Source organism: Lissotriton helveticus, chromosome 12, assembly GCF_964261635.1.
Source record: "Lissotriton helveticus chromosome 12, aLisHel1.1, whole genome shotgun sequence".
In the NCBI taxonomy this organism is placed as follows: Eukaryota; Metazoa; Chordata; class Amphibia; order Caudata; family Salamandridae; genus Lissotriton; species Lissotriton helveticus.
The window spans coordinates 812,486,498-812,506,479 of record NC_136073.1 but is presented as its reverse complement, the minus strand read 5'-3'; the positions used below and the strand labels follow the sequence as shown (position 1 = coordinate 812,506,479).

The 19,982-nt window shown below is 46.1% G+C and overlaps 1 protein-coding gene and 1 long non-coding RNA gene across 2 annotated transcripts in view; one reads left to right on the top strand and one right to left on the bottom strand.

Moving 5' to 3' along the window:
- The window catches only part of LOC144799328 (uncharacterized), a 173,365-nt gene extending 158,194 nt beyond the window's left edge, over positions 1–15,171 (bottom strand). Inside the window, exon 1 of the long non-coding RNA XR_013603792.1 lies at positions 14,883–15,171. This is a non-coding gene — a long non-coding RNA (uncharacterized LOC144799328). The remainder of the gene's footprint in view (positions 1–14,882) is intronic.
- The window catches only part of SLC50A1 (solute carrier family 50 member 1), a 50,113-nt gene continuing 44,421 nt past the window's right edge, over positions 14,291–19,982 (top strand). Inside the window, exon 1 of the mRNA XM_078670575.1 lies at positions 14,291–14,544. Coding sequence (XP_078526701.1) covers positions 14,474–14,544 — 71 coding nt within the window. The 5' untranslated portion in view covers positions 14,291–14,473. The remainder of the gene's footprint in view (positions 14,545–19,982) is intronic.

The window sequence follows — 19,982 nt, the reverse complement described above, 5'->3', positions numbered from 1 at the left end:
GTAGCATTCCAACCCGTCAATTTTTTTCCCAATATTAACGTGTCTGATGAGACCTAGACGTGTGCAAATCAACCTTGGACCTGCTCCAATGGGATCAGCTGAGCCCAAACGGCCAAGCCATGTTCTTTCTGAACCAGAACACAAGTAATACATTACTGGTTTCAGTCTAGTTGAGCCTCTTGAGTCAGATGAATCTTGGTTGCAATGGCACAGTGAGCAAAGGATTCATGTCAGGGCATACCCATGGCCCCTTAGGACAATACATAAAACACACAAAAGATGATGGGAGGAATACTTGCATATAGTCTAAACACCCCATTGTCAGCACACTAACCATCATCATCAGGCATCCCAATAATATCTATCTATGATCCGTATTTAAATTAGGTGCACACTAACGCAGTAGTGTCATCATAGGGTTTAAGGGCATCTATCCCCTTTCTCATATCATTCATCTGTTATACAACAACCAAGTTCACACCTTTATCCAACACACTGTCCTCTGGTACTTTCCAAGTCACCTGACATTCCATTTTTGAAACGTTATGCTTGCTCCACCACCTACAGTCTTTCACTCTTATGGACTTCAGGGAAACGTTTGTAACCGTAGTTGCTGGTTATAATTTTGAACTATTCCATCTACCTTACATTGGCATTTTGACATTAACTCGATCCAATTCACAAAAATCACCATGTCTGGCACAATCCTACCCGACCTAGCTTTTTTTCCTGAATTCTTTCCACTCTTTCATTCAACAATTTTACACCAACCATCCTGTGTGCCTTTCCACATCTACACTGAACCCGCAAAAAAGTGTTAACTAGCTTACTGGCATGTGTCTGCAACATAACTGAACAGACTCCTAAGGTGGTATGAGTGTATTATAACATCCAACCCTCTTAACCGCCGCCTGCCCATCAGAACCTGTAATTATGGCCAACTGTATAGTTTCCTTTATCATTAGGTTGGCTCTCTCAACCATACTATTATCCTGAGAACTATATAAGGCAACCACTGCACAATAAAAGTGTCCTCCACCTTTTAAAACTCCTACATCCTGTGAGGAATTGAATACCACTGTCCAACACCATTTTTTTGCATCGTCCATCTAACTGAAACACACCGTCCAAAACCTCAGTGACATGTTGATTAGTTGGTTCGTTCACGAATGCCTAATATACCATCTTGGATTGGTAAACAACAAGAAAATTATATACTGCCTATCCGCAGCTAGGTTACATAACAGGCCAATAAAACCATAACCACCTTTTCCCAATCCTTACTGGGAAAGACCAAAGGCCACAACAGAGGGTTGAGTCAAGCCTTTAATCACCTTTTGTTACACAGTACATGACCCACAAGCTTCTCAATTTCCTGGTCTCTTCCAGGCTATATTTAGTATAGATGTATTCTTTTTTGAGCGTCAATTTTACTATGATATTTCTTATTGGAGAGCTTTATTAGCAGTACCTCCATACAACAAGGTGGCGAGACCATATAGTTGAATTTAACAATCAGCCCACCCACTAGACTCATTTCATATTGTACGTTGGCATACGCTTGAAACGCCCATTGCAATATTTGTTCTAGAGGCCATCCTTTGGTAATGTCACCTCTAGCCTCGTCCAACACAAATCAGCTTTGGACGCCTTATTGCACTTGTAAGTGTGATCAACCTCTTTAAGCTACTACCCCATCCAACAAACATTCTACCTCATCAGCTACTTCCACCTCATATCCCTCATTGATGTGGCATCTTGAAAGGGAATAAGCCTGCCTTTCTTTCACCTTAACGTGTGTTGTACCTCAAACTCAGCTGCCGCATTTTGCAGTACAGACATATCAAGCTAGTAATTTACTATTTGCCATTATTTTTCAAGCATAACTTTAGAAATAATATTCAACCCCTTGAAGTTCCGTTTTAGAGATAAATGTCAATCATTGTTACTGGCATTTAAACTGCATATTTACAGTGTTTCCAAAACATATATTTTTCTGTGTACATCTATGGAAAAAGTTCAGTAGTAGGTCGATGTAGTAAGTTCCAATTGTTTTTTCCTTGTTTCAATCATTTTACAAGCACATCTGTAGTAGTGTACTTTGTTGTAATTCAGCTGTTGCTCACCATTTAGTTTTACAGTTAAATTTTGCTTACTGCCTCCCAAAGGTTGTTGACCCCTGTTGTATGCATGAAGGAATGATCGATTAGCACATATGCAACAGTGGAGAGCTGTTCTGTAGTAGAGCTCACTATACACAGTTCTTGTCTGCTACCACATCGCCTACGCTATCCACCTGGACAACCACAGTGACCCCTGCACGACCGCCCTCCTAGAGAACCTCACCAACATACGACTGAAGCAACTTGTCTCCACCCCCACTCACACAGCAGGACACACACTTGACCCCATCTTCGCCCGAGGAAACAACATTCGCTACAGCCACACCACAGAACTGATCTGGACCGACCACCACTGCATCCATTTCTCCTTTACAAAACCCACCGCACACAAGCACACGCACCGTTCCCCACGCTGAAGCTGGAACAAAGTCTCCGAAGAACACCTCACATCCGCCCTCACCTGCACTCCACCCCCAATTACGACAGACGCCAACACAGCGGCAAGCAACCTCCATCAATTGATCGTCAACTGCGCCAACACTCTCACCCCCCTCCAGAACACAACAAGAAAGCCGACTGGTTCACCAAGGCTCTCCAAGAATCCTAGCGCTCCTGCCGACGACTGGAAAAGATGTGGAGAAGCAGCAAAACCCCAGCGTACGCTCCGCCTAAAAAACAGCCATCACAGCACACCACCAACTCATCAAATCAGCAAAGAAAAACTTCATCCAAGACAGAATCCTCTCCAACACCCACAACTCCAAAGAACTCTTCGCCATCATACAGGAATTTGCCAAACCCAACAGCAAAACAACCGACGTCCCTCCCTCCCAAGACCAATGCAACAAACTCAGCTCCTTCTTTCACCTCAAGATCAAGACGCTCTACGACAACTTTGCTGACCAAGACCACTGCAGCGCCCCAACCCCCACCGATGCCACCCAACAGACCCTTCTCACCTGGACCCCTCTCACCAAAGAAGACACCCTAAAGACAATGAAGAGCATCCACTCCGTAGCACCTTCTGACCCCTGCCTGCTGCACATCTTCCACAGGGCCGCCACTGCAATCGCACCTGAGCTACGCCGAACTATCAACTGCTCCCTCGAGACAGCCACATTACCCGACAACTGGAAGCACGCCAAAGTCAAGCCCCTCCTTCAGAACACCTCCGCAGACCCGACGGACCTCAAGAACTTCTGGCCCATCTCACTTCTGCCTTTTGCAGCCAAAGTCATTGAAAATGCCGTCAACACCCAGCTAGCACACTTCATAGAAACTAACATCATCCTAGACACCTCTCAATTAGGATTCTGCAGCAACCACAGCACCAAGACCACCCTCCTTGCCATCACTGACGACATCCACACCCTCCTCAACAAAGGTCATACGGCAGCCCTCATCCTCCTGGACCCATCAGCAGCCTTCGACACCATCTCCCACCGCACACTAGCCACTGAGCTCCAAGACGCCGGCATCTAAGGAAAGACCTTAGGCTGGATATGATCATTCCTCTCAGGCAGCACACAAAGAATAATACTCCCACCCTTCCTCTCAGAACCGACAAAGATCACATGTGGAGTACCCCAAGGATCCTACCTTAGCCCCAACACTCTTTAACGTCTACATGACCACCTCGCAACCATTGTCAGAAACCATGGATTCAATGTCGTCTCCTACGCCAATGACATCCAGGTCATCCTCACCAAGTAACCTGACATCACCAGGCAAAACTTCCAACATGGGATGAAACCAGTCGCGATCTGGGTGAGGAGCATCTGCCTGAAACTCAACTGAGAGTCCACCCCTTCTGCATGGAACGACAACTGGTGGCCCCCCGCCGTCAGAAACCCCAACACCACAACGAACCATGCACACAACCTCGACATCATACTTGACTCATCACTCACCAGGAAACGCCAGATCAACGCTGTATCCTCCGCATGCTTCAACATCCTCCACATACTTCGCAAGACGTTCAAGTGGATCCCTCCCGTCTCCAGGAAAACCATCACTCACGCACTCATCACCAGCCTACTGGACTACAGCAACACCCTCTACGCCGAAATCAACGAAAAACTCCTCCACAAACTCCAGACCGTCCAGAACACCACAGCCAGACTTATCCTCGATATCCCACGGCGCAACCACATCACCCAACACCTCCACGACCTCCACTGGCTCCCCATCGAAAGAAGATAACTTTCAAGTTGCTCACACACTCCTACAAGGCTTTACACTACACCGGACACGCCATCCACGCCCCAAAGAGAAACCTTCGCTCATCCAACCTCGCCCTAGTCACCGTCCCACGCTTCTACAGATCCAGAGCAGGTGGAATATCCTTCTCCTACCACGCAGCCAAGACATGGAATGAACTTTCCCTTCACTTTTGCCGACACTGCACCAATTCAGGAAGGACTTCAAGACCAGGCTCTTCAAATGACCCCAACGGAGCTGCTCACACCCATCCCCAGAGACTTGAGACCCTCACGGGTGAATAGTGCACTTCACAAAACCCTGATTGATTGATTGATCTTCACCAGGACCACCTCTGAGCTCCTGTCACTCAAGCACTCTTCTTTCATGGACAGGATACTGGAGGTACATACTGCTCTTGCTCTCTCTCTCTGAATGTAGTTTACCCCCCTACAATAAAACCAGTCCTCTGGATATCTGCTTCCTAATCACATTCATGTTCTACCACTTCTCCAAGCGTATCAACCTCACAACTTAGCATAGTAACTGGTGTTTATAAATCATACTTGGCTCCTCTCGGTAACAGAATCTGAGCTCAAGCATCGAGCTACCCCACATAGAGCCTGGTGGCACTCATCATGCCTCCTCGCCAACACCTAACACTTTCTGTGACATTTCCAGAAAAGGTTTAGTAAACCAGGGAAAGGAAAACTGCCATTGCATTATACCAAATATTAAGCTTGAACTGTAATGGAGACATATGTGCTGGAGTGTGAATTCGTCATGCTCTCGATGCACCATGGAATTGATGAGGGACAATCCCTTAGTGGTGCAAAAGGGGGTGGTGATGGACGGAGCATCCGAACTAATCAAACACTCACACCCAGTCAAAAGATCTGGGTTTAATCCATCACCGATTTTGGAAAAGGGGGGTGGTGATCCATCACCGTTCTTTAGCCCACTCTGCCACCCCAGTTCAGACATGGCTATATGCAAATCAGTCTGACCCTGTGCCTCATGGGAACAGTCCAGCCCGAACTGCCTAGCCATGCCTTCCCTGGACCGGAAACAAGCTTCCGAGGACCGGTTCCTGGCATTACAGCCGTCTTCAGCCCGGCTTGCTTGAATCCAGTGGCAAAGTGAGCAAGGGACTCACGTCTGAGCATACCCTGCCACACTTATGGCGGCCAAAAGCGGTACAAAAGGGGGTGGTGATGGACGGAGCATCCGAACCAATCAAACACTCACACCCAGTCAAAAGATCTCAGTTTAATCCATCACCGTTCTTTAGCCCACTCTGCCACCCCAGTTCAGACATGGCTATATGCAAATCAGTCTGACCCTGTGCCTCATGGGAACAGTCCAGCCCGAACTGCCTAGCCATGCCTTCCCTGGACCGGAAACAAGCTTCCGAGGACCGGTTTCTGGCATTACAGCCGTCTTCAGCCCGGCTTGCTTGAATCCAGTGGCAAAGTGAGCAAGGGACTCACGTCTGAGCATACCCTGCCACACTTATGGCGGCCAAATGCGGTACAAAAGGGGGGGGTGATGGACGGAGCATCCGAACCAATCAAACACTCACACCCAGTCAAAAGATCTGGGTTTAATCCATCACCGTTCTTTAGCCCACTCTGCCATCCCAGTTCAGACATGGCTATATGCAAATCAGTCTGACCCTGTACCTCATGGGAACAGTCCAGTCCGAACTGCCTAGCCATGCCTTCCCTGGACCGGAAACAAGCTTCCGAGGACCGGTTTCTGGCATTACAGCCGTCTTCAGCCCAGCTTGCCCATACCTGACAAAAAAAAATCTAAAATCCCAGCAGCACTGTTGTTGAAGAATATTTAATGAGTGTTTTTGCTCTCTACCTGCTGTTTTAGCTTGGTCTAGGGCACTTGTAGTGTTCTAGGTCTATTTCAATGTTCAGCTGATATGTACTGTTTTAGATCTAGAGACTTTTGTTTGAAAAAGTGTGGCTGTTTCCATGTCTAGATGCTGTTTAGCATTATAGCATTTTATTCTTTTTAGTTGTGCCATTAGCAAAGACCTATTGATTTTAGTAATATTGCACATTTGATATTCTTACTGATAGGCTTGCATACAGCTCACTCCAGCTTTCCATCTGCTGTTGTGTCATTCACATTTTAGGTCTTGCCTACTGGACAACGCATGCAATGCCTGCTATGAGACAAACTATGCAAAACAAACAATTGATGGAGAGAATGTTTAACAATGTCAAGCATTCACCCCAGTATAGAGATCTGTGCCTAAATCCATTGTTTTTTGCTCCCCATGCCATTCCAGTTTAAACCCAACTATAACCAAATCAGTCTTGACCCTATTCCCCATGGGACAGGTATTCCCAGACGTGGGTACCATGCTCCCTACGCCACTGAAGTCAAGCTAGCCTGGCTGATAAGGGGAAATACCCCGAAACCGGTCCCAGGATGCTGGTTTACAGTCCAGGGAGGACCTGGTCTGGGAGTTCAGGCTGGACTCCTCCCATGAGGGGCAGTGTCAAGACTGATTTGCATATGGCTGGGTCCAAACTGGGGTGGCATAGTGAGCCAAAGAACAATGTGTCGAACACAGATCTCTTGACTGGGATTAAGAGGTTAAAAAATGTCAGCACTTCGTCCATCATCTTGTTGTATTTGCTATTTTTGTCCCAAGTGGCCAGGGGTATACCCAGACGTGGGTCCCTTTCTTGCTGTGCCACTGGATTCAAGCTAGCCTGGCCGATGAGCGGCGATACCCCAAAACCAGTCCCATGTTGCTTGTTTCTGGTCCAAGGAGAACCAGGCCTGGCAGTTCGGGTTGAACTGTTCCCATGAGGGAATGGGTCAAGACTGATTTGCCTATGGCTGGGTCTAAATTGGGGTGACATAGTGAGCTAAAGAACGATGTATTAAACCCACATCTCTTGATTGGGGCGAGTGGTTGAAAAATGTTGGCGCTCCTTCCATCATCTCGTTGTGTTTGCTATGAGACATACTGTGGGGTTACCAAGAACATAGAGTTGCTTAGTCCCACCCACTGCTTACCATTGGGTGTCTTTCCTATCAACCTCATTTGCCTATTTGTGTCCCAGCTTGTTTAACGAGTGCTTATACCTCTGAAGGAGTACAGCCTCTTTACTATCTGTTATGTCTTTGGTGGCTTCCATGCTTGCTTTTCAAGCACTACTTTTTCTTTTGGATTAAGCACTACATGGAAATGCAAGTGTACTTCTCTTCCCCAGCATTCTATGTTACTCTCCATCTGCCGTACAAATCTCTGCCCCACCGCTTGTTGCGATTTCCCTGATGTACTTCCACCAGTCACTTCATCACTCTTATGGTTCTCCCCCGCCAGCTCCATATCGCTTTCGCCCATTTGCTTCCCCCGCGCTTCACTTTGCACTGCCATCTGCTTTCACCCACTTGCGTCCTCTATGTTGCTTCCACCCACCAATCCCCCCCCTTTTGTACCCCCCCCCTTTTTTTCTAGTTACAAACCCAACTCGGATCAGCAGGAACTACAAAGAAAATAAAATCAGCTACATTATTTTGTAGGTGCATGCATTTTATGTATGTGCCTACAAATTGACATGGCCAGCCACTTTGAAGGCTTTGTTTAAAATGATTTAGCCATGCTACAAAGCATCTGCAATGTTGTGCAACATGGCTACAAACCATTGACAAAGCCAGTAGGTCCCAAAGGCGAGACCTACTGATTTTGCCAAAGCTGGTTCTTCCAACCACTGCAACAAACAACATGAGGTAATGGGTCAGCCCACTTCTACCACTGGCCTAACTTACTGACAAGGATGACATTCTCTTTCACAAGAAGCACATAAACTAAAGTAGCTCTTTTCAGTGATAGGGAACTACTGCGTGTGCCTTTTGAGAGGCAAAATTATTGTCATTTAGTCAATGTAATTTATTTTTGTAATGGCGCACCAGCACCTCCTACTGTTTGACAAAACAAAAGAAGCAATGGCAAAGCTAGAGGGCCAACACTAGACCTAATGGCTTTGCCACTTTTTGTTTAATGTTTTCTTATGCCCTACAATTGCAGTTCTTTAGAGTTTACCTGCTGGTTTAATATTTTTGCTGGTTTTCACTGTATACATTTTTTCTGGGCCTCTTTTTCCGCCATTACCGACAGGTTTAGGTGTTTTTTAGGTCGAGCCTGTCCCATTCCGCAGGAATGGATAGGATCGAATTCATGTCGGCAAAATCCTCTTCAAACTAAGGGGTTTCAGCCCGGCGTTTTCTTGCAGTTCACGTGAACATGCACGAGCATTCACGGCCAGGGCTTCTCCTCCCCTAGCAGCACTCCTCCCACACCAGCAACTCCCCCCTCCCACACCAGCACCTCCCCTCTCTCTCCCCGCAAACACAGCCTTCCTTTCATTTCTCCTCCCCCTCCCCAGCCAGCTTCCCCCAGGCCGTGTTCCCTCAGATATGCTATTGCATATCGTTTGCTACCTCTTGTATTTTGTTGCTCTTGATACTTGCACAACTGTCACTATTGTCTCATGTAACGTAACGTTTGCTTTTGTAACATGCTCACTTGTAATTTTGGCTTCATGTATCTAAAAACGCCTCCTTCGCGCTCCTTTCTCCCTCTCTCCCGCTGCCTAGTCCTCCCACCCCCTCCCTCTCCAGCGCGCGCTCCACTCGCATCTGCCTGCTGCTCCCCCGCCCACCCCCCCCAACCAGCAATGCCGAGAAGCTTGTTTCCTCTAAGAACATATCGTTTGCTACCTCTTGTATTTTGTTGCTCTTGATACTTGCACAACTGTCACTATTGTCTCATGTAACGTAACGTTTGCTTTTGTAACATGCTCACTTGTAATTTTGGCTTCATGTATCTAAAAAAAACGCCTCCCTCGCGCTCCTTTCTCCCTCTCTCCCGCTGCCTAGTCCTCCCACCCCCTCCCTCTCCAGCGCGCGCTCCACTCGCATCTGCCTGCTGCTCCCCCGCCCACCCCCCCACTCCCCCAACCAGCAATGCCGAGAAGCTTGTTTCCTCTAAGAACATATCGTTTGCAACCTCTTGTATTTTGTTTGCTCTTGATACTTGCACAACTGTCACTATTGTCTCATGTAACGTAACGTTTGCTTTTGTAACATGCTCACTTGTAATTTTTGCTTCATGTATCACTACTGTTGTACGCACTATATAACAAGCATTGGCATAGCCAATAGGTCTCGTGTCTGGGACCTTATAAGTATTTAGTTTTGCAGCACAATATCCGAGTTGCATAATCGGAAATTGTGCTGCAAAAGTAAATACTTATAAGGTCCCACAAGCGAGACCTATTGGCTATGCCAATGCTTGTTGGAGTTTGTTCACTATCGCTGCTCAGTTAATTTTTAGGTCTCGCCTGTCGATGCGCATGCGCATCGAGCAAGCGAGACTATAGGGGCTCATCCACACTTTATCTAACTTGCAAGGAATCGTGGCGATTCCTTGCAGTGCCCGTGACTTTTAAGCTCAATGCGCATGTGCATTGAGCTTAAAAGCGCGTGCACATGCACCCAGCCGCCTACTCTCTCTCTCAGCCTTCCCACAACTCCGCCCCCTCACTACTTGATTGCACGGCCGCTAGGCCGTGCCTCCCCTACTCTCCTCCCCCCTCCTCCTCTCCTCCCCTGCCTGCCTGCCGCTAGGCCGTGCCTCCCCTACTCTCCTCCCCCCTCCTCCTCCTACTGCCGTGTCGCACCTCTCCCCTCTCCGCCCCCTCCCCTGCCAGCCGTGTTACGGTGAAAGGCTTGTTTATTTTACCCGCCGTGTCTCTGCTGCTTCCCCCTGTCCTGTCTCTCCTCCTCCCCCTCTCTATACCCTCCCCCTCCCCCCCACCACTCCCATCAAGTCCCTCTGGCCCTTCCCTCCTCCCCGGACCCCTCCTCCCCTGCCCCCTCCTCCCCTGCCCCCTCCACCCTTTCTTGTTTAAATTAGGATTTAAATATAGTTCAAACAGCTTCATCCCCAACCCTAACGCTCTTTTGGAAGCTGCAGCTAATTGTATGCAACAGCTTTGAAGATGAATATTTTCTACTTAGCTCAACCATCCGGGCTAAAGGCACAATTTTTATTAACCATTTCACTCTCATATAATTGGCGGCTTTGTTTCTTGCTTATCCGGCTTATGCATCAGCAGGTTACAATTTCTAACTCTAGATGTGGCGTATAAACACTGCCGCGGCCCTTTCCACTCATTTATGTTTTGGACGGCATTTATATTACCCCCGCCTCAACTTTCCCTTCTGTTGCTTCCTCATCGTTTTTTTGGCTTTCTCCTCCCTCCTCGTGTTCGGAACCCTCTCCACCCTGGAAGCACAAACGCAGCTGTGGATTTCTCACAGAGAGCCAACGCTGAGACCTCGCACTGCATATCCACTCCCCCCTCCAGCACTCTCACATTGCCTGCCTCTGTTTACTTTGGCGGCATTTTCAGATCATTAACCCTTTCCCCCTCTGCCGATACTTTCAACAATGTGCAGTGCTACGTGGCCTACTGCCGCTTTAAATTTGCCCTGTTTCCTTCTGATCCTCAGCAAAGCACTTTATCACTCTGTACCCTAATCCCCTCTCATCATAACATTTGAGACTCCTCGAAAGAGTCTATCCTGATGCTGCCTTAATCTTTGTATACAGAACTGAAGTGTTCATCACCCCAGCGGAGTAACACGGGTCACCTGCAGAGCGGCAGGCGCCACCCTTCAGGGGCCCACTAACCCATCATAAGCCAAAGGACAGTGAGTATCTGTGAGGTATGGGGGTCCTCTTCACATTCTGCGGGGTGGGGCATTATTTGCATTACATCACTGCATCTGCCACGTGGAACACCAACAGCTAGTCCTAGCTGTTTTGGAGAGCACTTTGCATGTTGGGACTCGTATTCTATCACCAGTTTCCGCAATAGGTTAACATCACAGCATTCAGTGCAGTTGGTCAAATGACTAGGCTCATTAAGTCTCCCGACGGCTTAAGTTACACCTCCCTCGACAAGAGGCGTCTACTTCAGTGGGCAAGCGCTTCCTCATGCTGATCCCTCACGCACCCCCCACAGGCATCATCTCTCTCCCATATGGATCGCCCTTTTCGTGCCTTACCAAAACACCACCCTTTGTACCAACATACAGAGCGCCCAACCCTTCTCTCTGAAAAGGTACTCACTAGCTCCCTATCTCGTTCAGAGAACACCCATCGCTCCTCTGGCTTAGGGCACCCTCGGGGATTACCGACGGATTCCTTTACCAAAGCATCCCGTGCACTCACTACCCGAGTCCCATCCCTTCCCTGTCTACTCACTCACCGTGTGTCCATTATTTATTTCCATGTGCAATCACTCGAGTATCAATTGCTTCCCTGCGTACTCACTCACCGAGTATCAATTCCTTCCCTGTGTACTCACTCCTCGAGTGTCCATTCATTCCCTGCGTACACACTCACCAAGAGTTCATTCCTTCCCTCCTTAGGGTACACTCTAGCCCCCTGTGGGATTACCCTCTCCTTCCTTTGAAGCGTACCCCCACCCTTAATGTGAGGGACACCCGTGCTACAGCAGGCTCTCAATCTGCAATCTCAGCCCCCTTCTCCCTTCGAGCACCCTCCAAATTGTCCACAGAGCGCCTCGATCTCTTCCTGAGACTGAACGCTTTAGTTCTCGGACACTGCTCTCAAACCCCATCTCCACTCCCCTTCTCCTCTCAGCCCTCCCCATCCTCCTTTATCCCAGCCACCCAGTCTGGCTGTCGCCCCCCATCTCCTCCCCATCCTCCTTTATCCCAGCCACCCAGTCTGGCTGTCACCCTGTGTCCTAGTTTGACAGATTAGAGAGCAATTCCGTACTGACAATTTTGGCGTGTCGACCACAAACTACAACAATAACACCACCATACACACTCTTAAGAAAATACTTTTATCTTTTCCTTCGTTCCACATACATAAATAAAACAATACGACTTACCATCCACACTCTACATACAAAAAAAGATTCTCATAAAAAATAGATTTCTTGTCCATCTCCACCACACCACCACCAATAAAACACACTGCTTTGAAGACACAAACCACCAACATGGCAAATCCCACCACCTGCTCACAAATCAGAGTACAACATACACAACAACATATATCTCACGCACCCAAAACAACACCTGCAAGCCACTCTACGCCCCCTCCCTCTCTCTACGCCCCTCTCTCTTTCTCTCTACGCCCCTCTCTCTTTCTCTCTACGCCCCTCTCTCTTTCTCTCTACGCCCCTCTCTCTCTCTTTCTCTCTACGCCCCTCTCTCTCTCTTTCTCTCTACGCCCCTCTCTCTCTTTCTCTCTACGCCCCTCTCTCTCTCTTTCTCTCTACGCCCCTCTCTCTCTCTCTTTCTCTCTACGCCACTCCCCTCTCTCTACGCCACTCCCCTCTCTCTACGCCACTCCCCTCTCTCTACGCCACTCCCCTCTCTCTACGCCACTCCCCTCTCTCTACACCTCACTATCGCCCTCACTTACTCACTCTATCGCCCTCACTTACTCACTCTATCGCCCTCACTTACTCACTCTATCGCCCACACTTACTCACTCTATCGCCCACACTTACTCACTCTATCGCCCACACTTACTCACTCTATCGCCCACACTTACTCACTCTATCGCCCACACTTACTCACTCTATCGCCCACACTTACTCACTCTATCGCCCACACTTACTCTATCGCCCACACTTACTCTATCGCCCACACTTACTCACTCTATCGCCCACACTTACTCTCTATCGCTATCGCCCTCACTCACTCACTCGCCCTCACTCACTCGCCCTCACTCACTCACTCGCCCTCCCTCACTCACTCGCCCGCCCTCACTCAATCGCCCGCCCTCACTCAATCGCCCGCCCTCACTCAATCGCCCGCCCTCACTCAATCTATCGCCCTCCCTCCCTCTATCGCCCTCCCTCCATCTATCGCCCTCCCTCTATCTATCGCCCTCCCTCTATCTATCGCCCTCCCTCTATCTATCGCCCTCCCTCTATCTATCGCCCTCCCTCTATCTATCGCCCTCCCTCTATCTATCGCCCTCCCTCTATCTATCGCCCTCCCTCTATCTATCGCCCTCCCTCTATTTATCGCCCTCCCTCTATCTATCGTCCTCCCTCTATCTATCGCCCTCCCTCTATCGCCCTCCCTCTATCTATCGCCATCCCTCTATCTATCGCCATCCCTCTATCTATCGCCCACCCTCTATCTATCTATCGCCCTCCCTCTATCTATCGCATTACCACAGCATCACTCAGCACCACCACAACATCACTATGCACTACCACAGCATCACTGAACGCCACAGCATCACTCGTCGCCACCACAACATCACTCAGCGGTACCACAGCATCAATCTGTGCAACCATTCAACAACAACTGGTTCAAATATGTTCTCGCAATGTCTCAAGATTTATTTTAAATGTCACAAAAAGATGTTAATATTTCACTTCTGTTCTTGAATTTTCGTCACAATAAAATACACTGAACATAATCTTCACAAAAGTTATTTACAAAAGTTTAAGCTATTGCCATCATAAATTACAATAACTTTTATTTAAGTATTAATTATTTTAAAAAAAATGAAAGCCATTGTTATTTGTAATATCAATACATCTAAGTCACGTAAATACAACACATATTGCATTACAAATGCTATAGGTGTCACATTTGCGAAAGTTAAAACTATTGGCATTGTAAATGACATGCTATTAATTTAGCTATTTTCAAAACCAACAAATAAATACAAAATGTGTCATTTACAATACCAATAGCTCAAACTTTCCTAAAGCGAGACCTATTGCATTGCAAATGCTTGTTATATGTTCTAATGAGCCGTTTTGTGTCTTCTGGGGTTGTAGTTTGCATGTGATGGTTTTAGCTGGTGCATGCATATGCCACCACCTTCCGTATATTTTTTTGTCATTTTGTTTTTTTTCCCTGCATCGTACACAACCTCCAGGGCCCAGGCCAAGCTCGTCTCGGGAGCGGCACGCCGAGGCCCCAGGAGGCGGGGCGGGGAGGGCCAGGCCCGGGAGGCGGCGGCAGCAGCTCTCCTCCTCGGCTCTCGCGCTTCCTGTCGCCGGAGCAGCGCTGGAGTCTCGAGGACCGTGCCCGCCCACGCCAAGATGCCGGACTTCATGGCGGTGCTCTCGGGCCTCTGCGTCATCTTCACAGTCGGCATGTTCAGCACGGGCCTGTGAGTGTCCCCCCACCCCCGGCGGCGGCTCCCCCTCACCCGCGAGCCCCAGGCGCGCGCTCGGTTCCCGCGAGGACCCCGGCGCGCGCTCGGTCCCCGCCTCATGCGCTGACGTGTCCGGGCCCGCGCCGCCCCCTCAGCACCGCGCTCGCGTGGCGCCTGCAGCCGGAGGATGCGAGGGGGGTGCGCAGCCTGGTAACAAGCCTCTCCCCAGTGACGAGGCTTGAGCGCACATGGACCCCTGAGTGTGACCTAAATTTGAAATCAATTTAATTTTCGGATTTGTTTAAAAGTTTTCAGCACAAAAGTACAATTGGATGGGAAAATGCTCTGCTTACCTTTTGCGACGTTATTTTGAGTTGAAATGCACTACCCCCCTAGTTCCTGCTCACACCTGCAATCAATGCCCTAATTAAGTGCGCTGGACTTTTTCTAGTGCACGTTATGTTTTTATTTATTAAGCATGTACGCAATTCTAAATACAGCAATTAATGGGTCAAGTGCAGCCAAATGGAAAACTTGTGAGGAAAAGTGAGGAAGATTTTAATAAGTCATACTAAAAAAAACAAGGCAGTATTTCAAAGTAAACAAGACACCTTTAAGTGGAAAAAACATACGATATTCATCCTGATATACTGTGAGTGAAATGACGACATAAGGAAGTAGGGTTTAGTTTAAAAGTTGTGACACAGCTAACTGACGAAATGTTAAAAAATTTACTGTTAACTGTTAGGAATGCGTTTGATTAACTGCTTCGGACAAATTAATGAAAATATATGTTAAATAGACTATTTTTTTTTACTAATGGTAATAGTGTTTATCGTTGTTTATTAATAGGAGGTGGGGGGCTATAAAGACGAAAACTGTGAATGGAAGGATCTTCATCTCCAATGAGGTTCCTTAAGGGTTGGTCTGCCAGTTTAAGATGTCTGAATAGCCACTCCATTAAAAAAAAAAAAGTGAATTGAACTCCAAGGAGGGTCCCTGGGAATTGCTTCAAGATTGCATATTTCAATCTTCCAGTTCATTCCCATGGTGTTATCCAAAAATGTGTGTGAGTCTTGTGAAAAGCCTTTCAAAGGCCATGTGATCCACCTAGACATGACAAGTGCTACGGGGGGGGGGAGAAACGACATGAGGCATAGTTGTCAAGTTTTTCAGGTCCTTGTGTGATGTGCTGCTGCAGTCCAAGGGCTTTCCTTTGAATTCTGGAACTTGCTCAGCTGCGGTCTGTGCAGGTAACAGCGGTGGGGGCGGGTAAGGGGGGATTTTGGGGGACAATGCAGAGGGAAAATTAAATAAATTATTAATTTCCTCTTGTCATCATCCCTCGAAATCCTTACTTACCCGGCCCCTCCGCCCCCCCGCTGTTACCTGCACGGACTGCGGCTGGACTTGTTGTCACATGTTATAGTGGAATAAACAAGAGCTCAAGTCCCAGCATTCAAAGAAAAACCCTGCACCAGAGCACCACATCATGCATGGAACCTCGTAAAGTTGGCAGGGCTGCTGAAGATCTTATGCTAGCATCTAGAGGTACCCAAATGAATATCTCTCTAAGCTGATATGAGGTGCACATGTTTGATCGAATAGCCATTGTGCACTTTATACATGTAATGACTTATTGTGAGGTGACTAAATGTAAGGTGAAGAGGGGAGAGTTCACCGTTGACTTAGGCATTGTGTAGGAGAAGGTTAATTTGGAGCGGTAGGTTAGGAGAGAAGACTATATACTATTGTTTGTTACTTGAAGGTAGAAGCCGGTGCTTCGATATCAGGCCAGTCGACTGTCTCTGTTTTCCCAGTTCTCAATACCATGCTCTCATTCATGTTAACCTGTATAGTTACTAAACCATTCCATTTCTCCAGACCCCCTGATTCCCAAATGCCAGTTTGTCTGATTGTAGGACTTTTGATGCCGCCAGATGGCAAATGGTTGACAAGACCACATCAAGATTGATTAGGAAGTGTGGTAGTGCTCTTGGACTGTTTATCAAAGTATTTAATTTCAGGTTGTTGGCAGTGTCACCAGAACGGTATGTTAGGGGTGTTCTGCCTACAATTTAGCTACCACAGACAGACAATTGATATTACTCAAGTACCTTTCTTTGCTGTTCCCAACATGCTGGCATAAAGTATGTAGCTAAGAGCCTTAAAAACTAAGTCAGCATTTAACCACAACAACAGAACACATTTTGGAGTAGTTTAAAAAAAGATAGTAATTGCATTTTTATTACAAGTGGCTCCTGCAGGAAGCCCTTATTTGGATTAACTTTATCAATATTTGGTTATTCACTGCAGTGACCTCACAGTGGTGGGCAGGCGGGCAACTAGAGCCAAACATTTTTTTTGGGGGGGGTGAAAAATATTTCGGGGGGGGGGGCTAATTCTTCCAACCATGGTCAGAGTGGCTGTAAGAAGGGGTGAACACACGACTAAAGCCTCTTTTACAAATAAATGGTCTTTTAAAGACCTGTTAAGTACTCGGGTGCGGCTGCAATTAGATGCTCACCAGCCCGCGAAGCTGTCCCTGCCCGGGCTGACACACACGACGGGGGGGGGCTGAAGCCCCGTGAGCCCAATGGGTGTTGCGCGCCTTGGTGGTGGGTAATCATATTGGTTCTTAGTGACATGATACCCTACTCATGCTTCGCTCTTGCTGTCTGTTTGATGTTCCTCAGAAACTCTTGGTGAAAACCATCTCCAATATTCACAGTTGGAACTCTCTGTGAAAATTATACTCATTAATCAGTTACTATCTTTAATTCTGTATACTCAGCCATCTTAACATCTTAACATTCTGATTCACTTCTACATCTCAGGAGCATCATATGTGGGTTTGAATTCTCACAGTATGGGTTCATAGGTTTCCGTGTCATTCATTTCGTAATGTCACATTGTAAAACCTTCCCACACAATCAGAACATTAGCTCACAAACAGAATGTTTGTATCTCACTTGGTACAGCTGCTTTTTAAAGAGCTGTTTTAGGTACACTGGTGCAAATGTGGACGTATGTGTATGAATGGGATAAGATACAGAAAATTATTATAACAGAACAAATGGAAAGGTTTGAAGCATTAAAAAGTTAAACACACAACTTGAAAATATGCATGGTTGCAATTTTATACTCAACAATTGTAGGTAAAAGTTTGTTATTAATTGCATAGCTGAGGTGGGTGGAAACAACAATGAACTGACTCGAGTAAATCAAAAATTATTATTACATTTAAAAGCTGATGTATCTCAACAGGTTTATTTGCCTGTTTAGGTGATCTCTTTGTACAACCTTTAGATTACAGGTTTGCATCTTTGACAATTTACTTAGTCCTTCTCCTTACTGAATTCATCAATGTGGGTACCATCTAGCTTCTTAATGGTTAGACCGGATATCAGCATTTGGACACATCTTAGTTGCAATTGGTAAATTGGCTGTGGAAGGTTTGTTTATGAGTAATAACTCAAATTAATGTTTTGTGCCCTTGCTTGTAGTATGCCATGTGCATGCCCTCTTGATGTGTACATTTCAAGATCAATAGCACAACTTCAGCTCTCATCCAAATCAGTTTATTTTAAGTTAGTAGCTTTAACAGGTCACATACATATACCCGCCTTTTAATGAGCTTTTAGCCAACAACTCTTTCCCTTTCGTCTTCCACGGTGCAATCTGTTTCAGCACTCAAGTAATGAATTCTACCTCCCTCCTGAAACATCTTTAATTCTGTTTACTTATAGATGGTAACTCACTCACAGGAAGATGCCAGAACACACACCCGACTTCACAAAAAATCTGTCAGACTGAATTACTGACGAAAAACCTTTGTCTTGGGCCATGCTCACAACAAAACAAACACCCTGAGACTAAGTCATACATAAATTAGATTACTGTTCTCCTCATCAGTTAAAGTGCTTCGATTTAACACTGACTGATAACAAATAAACATTAAAATATATTTAGTAAAATAAAGAACTAAGCAATCAGTGTTGATTTACATTTAAAACAATTTCGTGAGGACTAGAAGCAACATTTGGCATAGAAAGTACTTTAAAAAATCTACTTTAAAAACGCTTTGATATAGTACCACAAATGTACTCTGACGACCTTTTAGGAATTACCAGTCAATGCAAATTGTTAGCAGCAGGTTACAAGAGTATTTGATTCAGGAAAATTATTCTCACATTCATGTCTTTCTTTATTTGTTGGAAGGTTTCTAAATAAGATTAGCAGGTGTCGCAAACTTTTAATCTGAAAAATATAATTGCATAGTATGTAATTAGCAGATTAGTAAGTTTTTTTATTTGGAATTCCTGATGTAATGACGTGAGTGACATGCCAGTTGCATTTCTGATCCACCAGATTGCTTTCAAATCGTAAGGTTAATAATTTTGCAAACGTGTTAGCCCGTTCTCAGGAGCTGGAATCCCAAACCCTTCACCATAGAATCGAAACTCAGAGCAAGTTAGAAAGAAATGAAGTCTTTTATTAGATGCAGAAGAACACAAAACACTTGTTAATGGCAGAGAATGAGATTTTGTGTGCTCTTAATGCTCTCTATACTCCTTCCTCTTCCATGCCACATAACGTGATAATGTAAAAAGTATCTCCCACTTAAGAACTATTTTTCTTTTAGTGTGCCATTCAACATAGAATGGTATTAACCTCTCCATACCACACATCATAGGTCTGGCGCTAGCGAAGATCTTTTGATTTTATATGTGTAATGCTCTGACTTACAGGTAGTGGCCTCAGCCAGCCCTCTTCATTCATTGAATGTGAACTGTGTAGCAAAACTAGTAATTGAATGAAAAGCATATTAGAGAAGCTAAGCTCATGGAATGGGACACACACAAGTGGAAAAAGCAAGCAAATTAGATTGTTTATAAAGCCAACAGTTAGTAAAGAATGTTCTGCCTAAAAGTAAATATTGGTATTGTTTACAATAGGTCTTTTCTATAATAGACTGTTAAAAGCTGTCTGTAGGCAAGACTTAAAAATAAGCATCTGTTGGAATCAGGGGGGTGGTATTTATTATAGATAGACTTAAACCACATTTTCTTCTTTATAATTACTGTAGGGCTTAGAATAAACTATGTTTGATATATTAATTTGTCTGCGAAGTAGTTCGGTGAGCACATGGGTGATTATTAGGTTGACATATGTTATCTTTACCACTCCCTTAAGAGAAGAGAGGCTACATACTACTCATTTTGCAGAAGTTGTGTAGTGAGGTGCGGCAAGCATGCAAAAATTGTAGCCGTGCAGCTGGATCTTCACACATCATGAGTGCTTTGTCAGCATTACACTTGGGACAGTTTCGGAGGATGAAGGAATTTTTCTACTTTCAAAATGATGAAATCAGTTTAGCCTAACAAGGTCCTGCGTAAGTTTGTTAATGCCGTGTTTGACGTTTTCTGATCTAATCAGTGTCAGTGTTTATG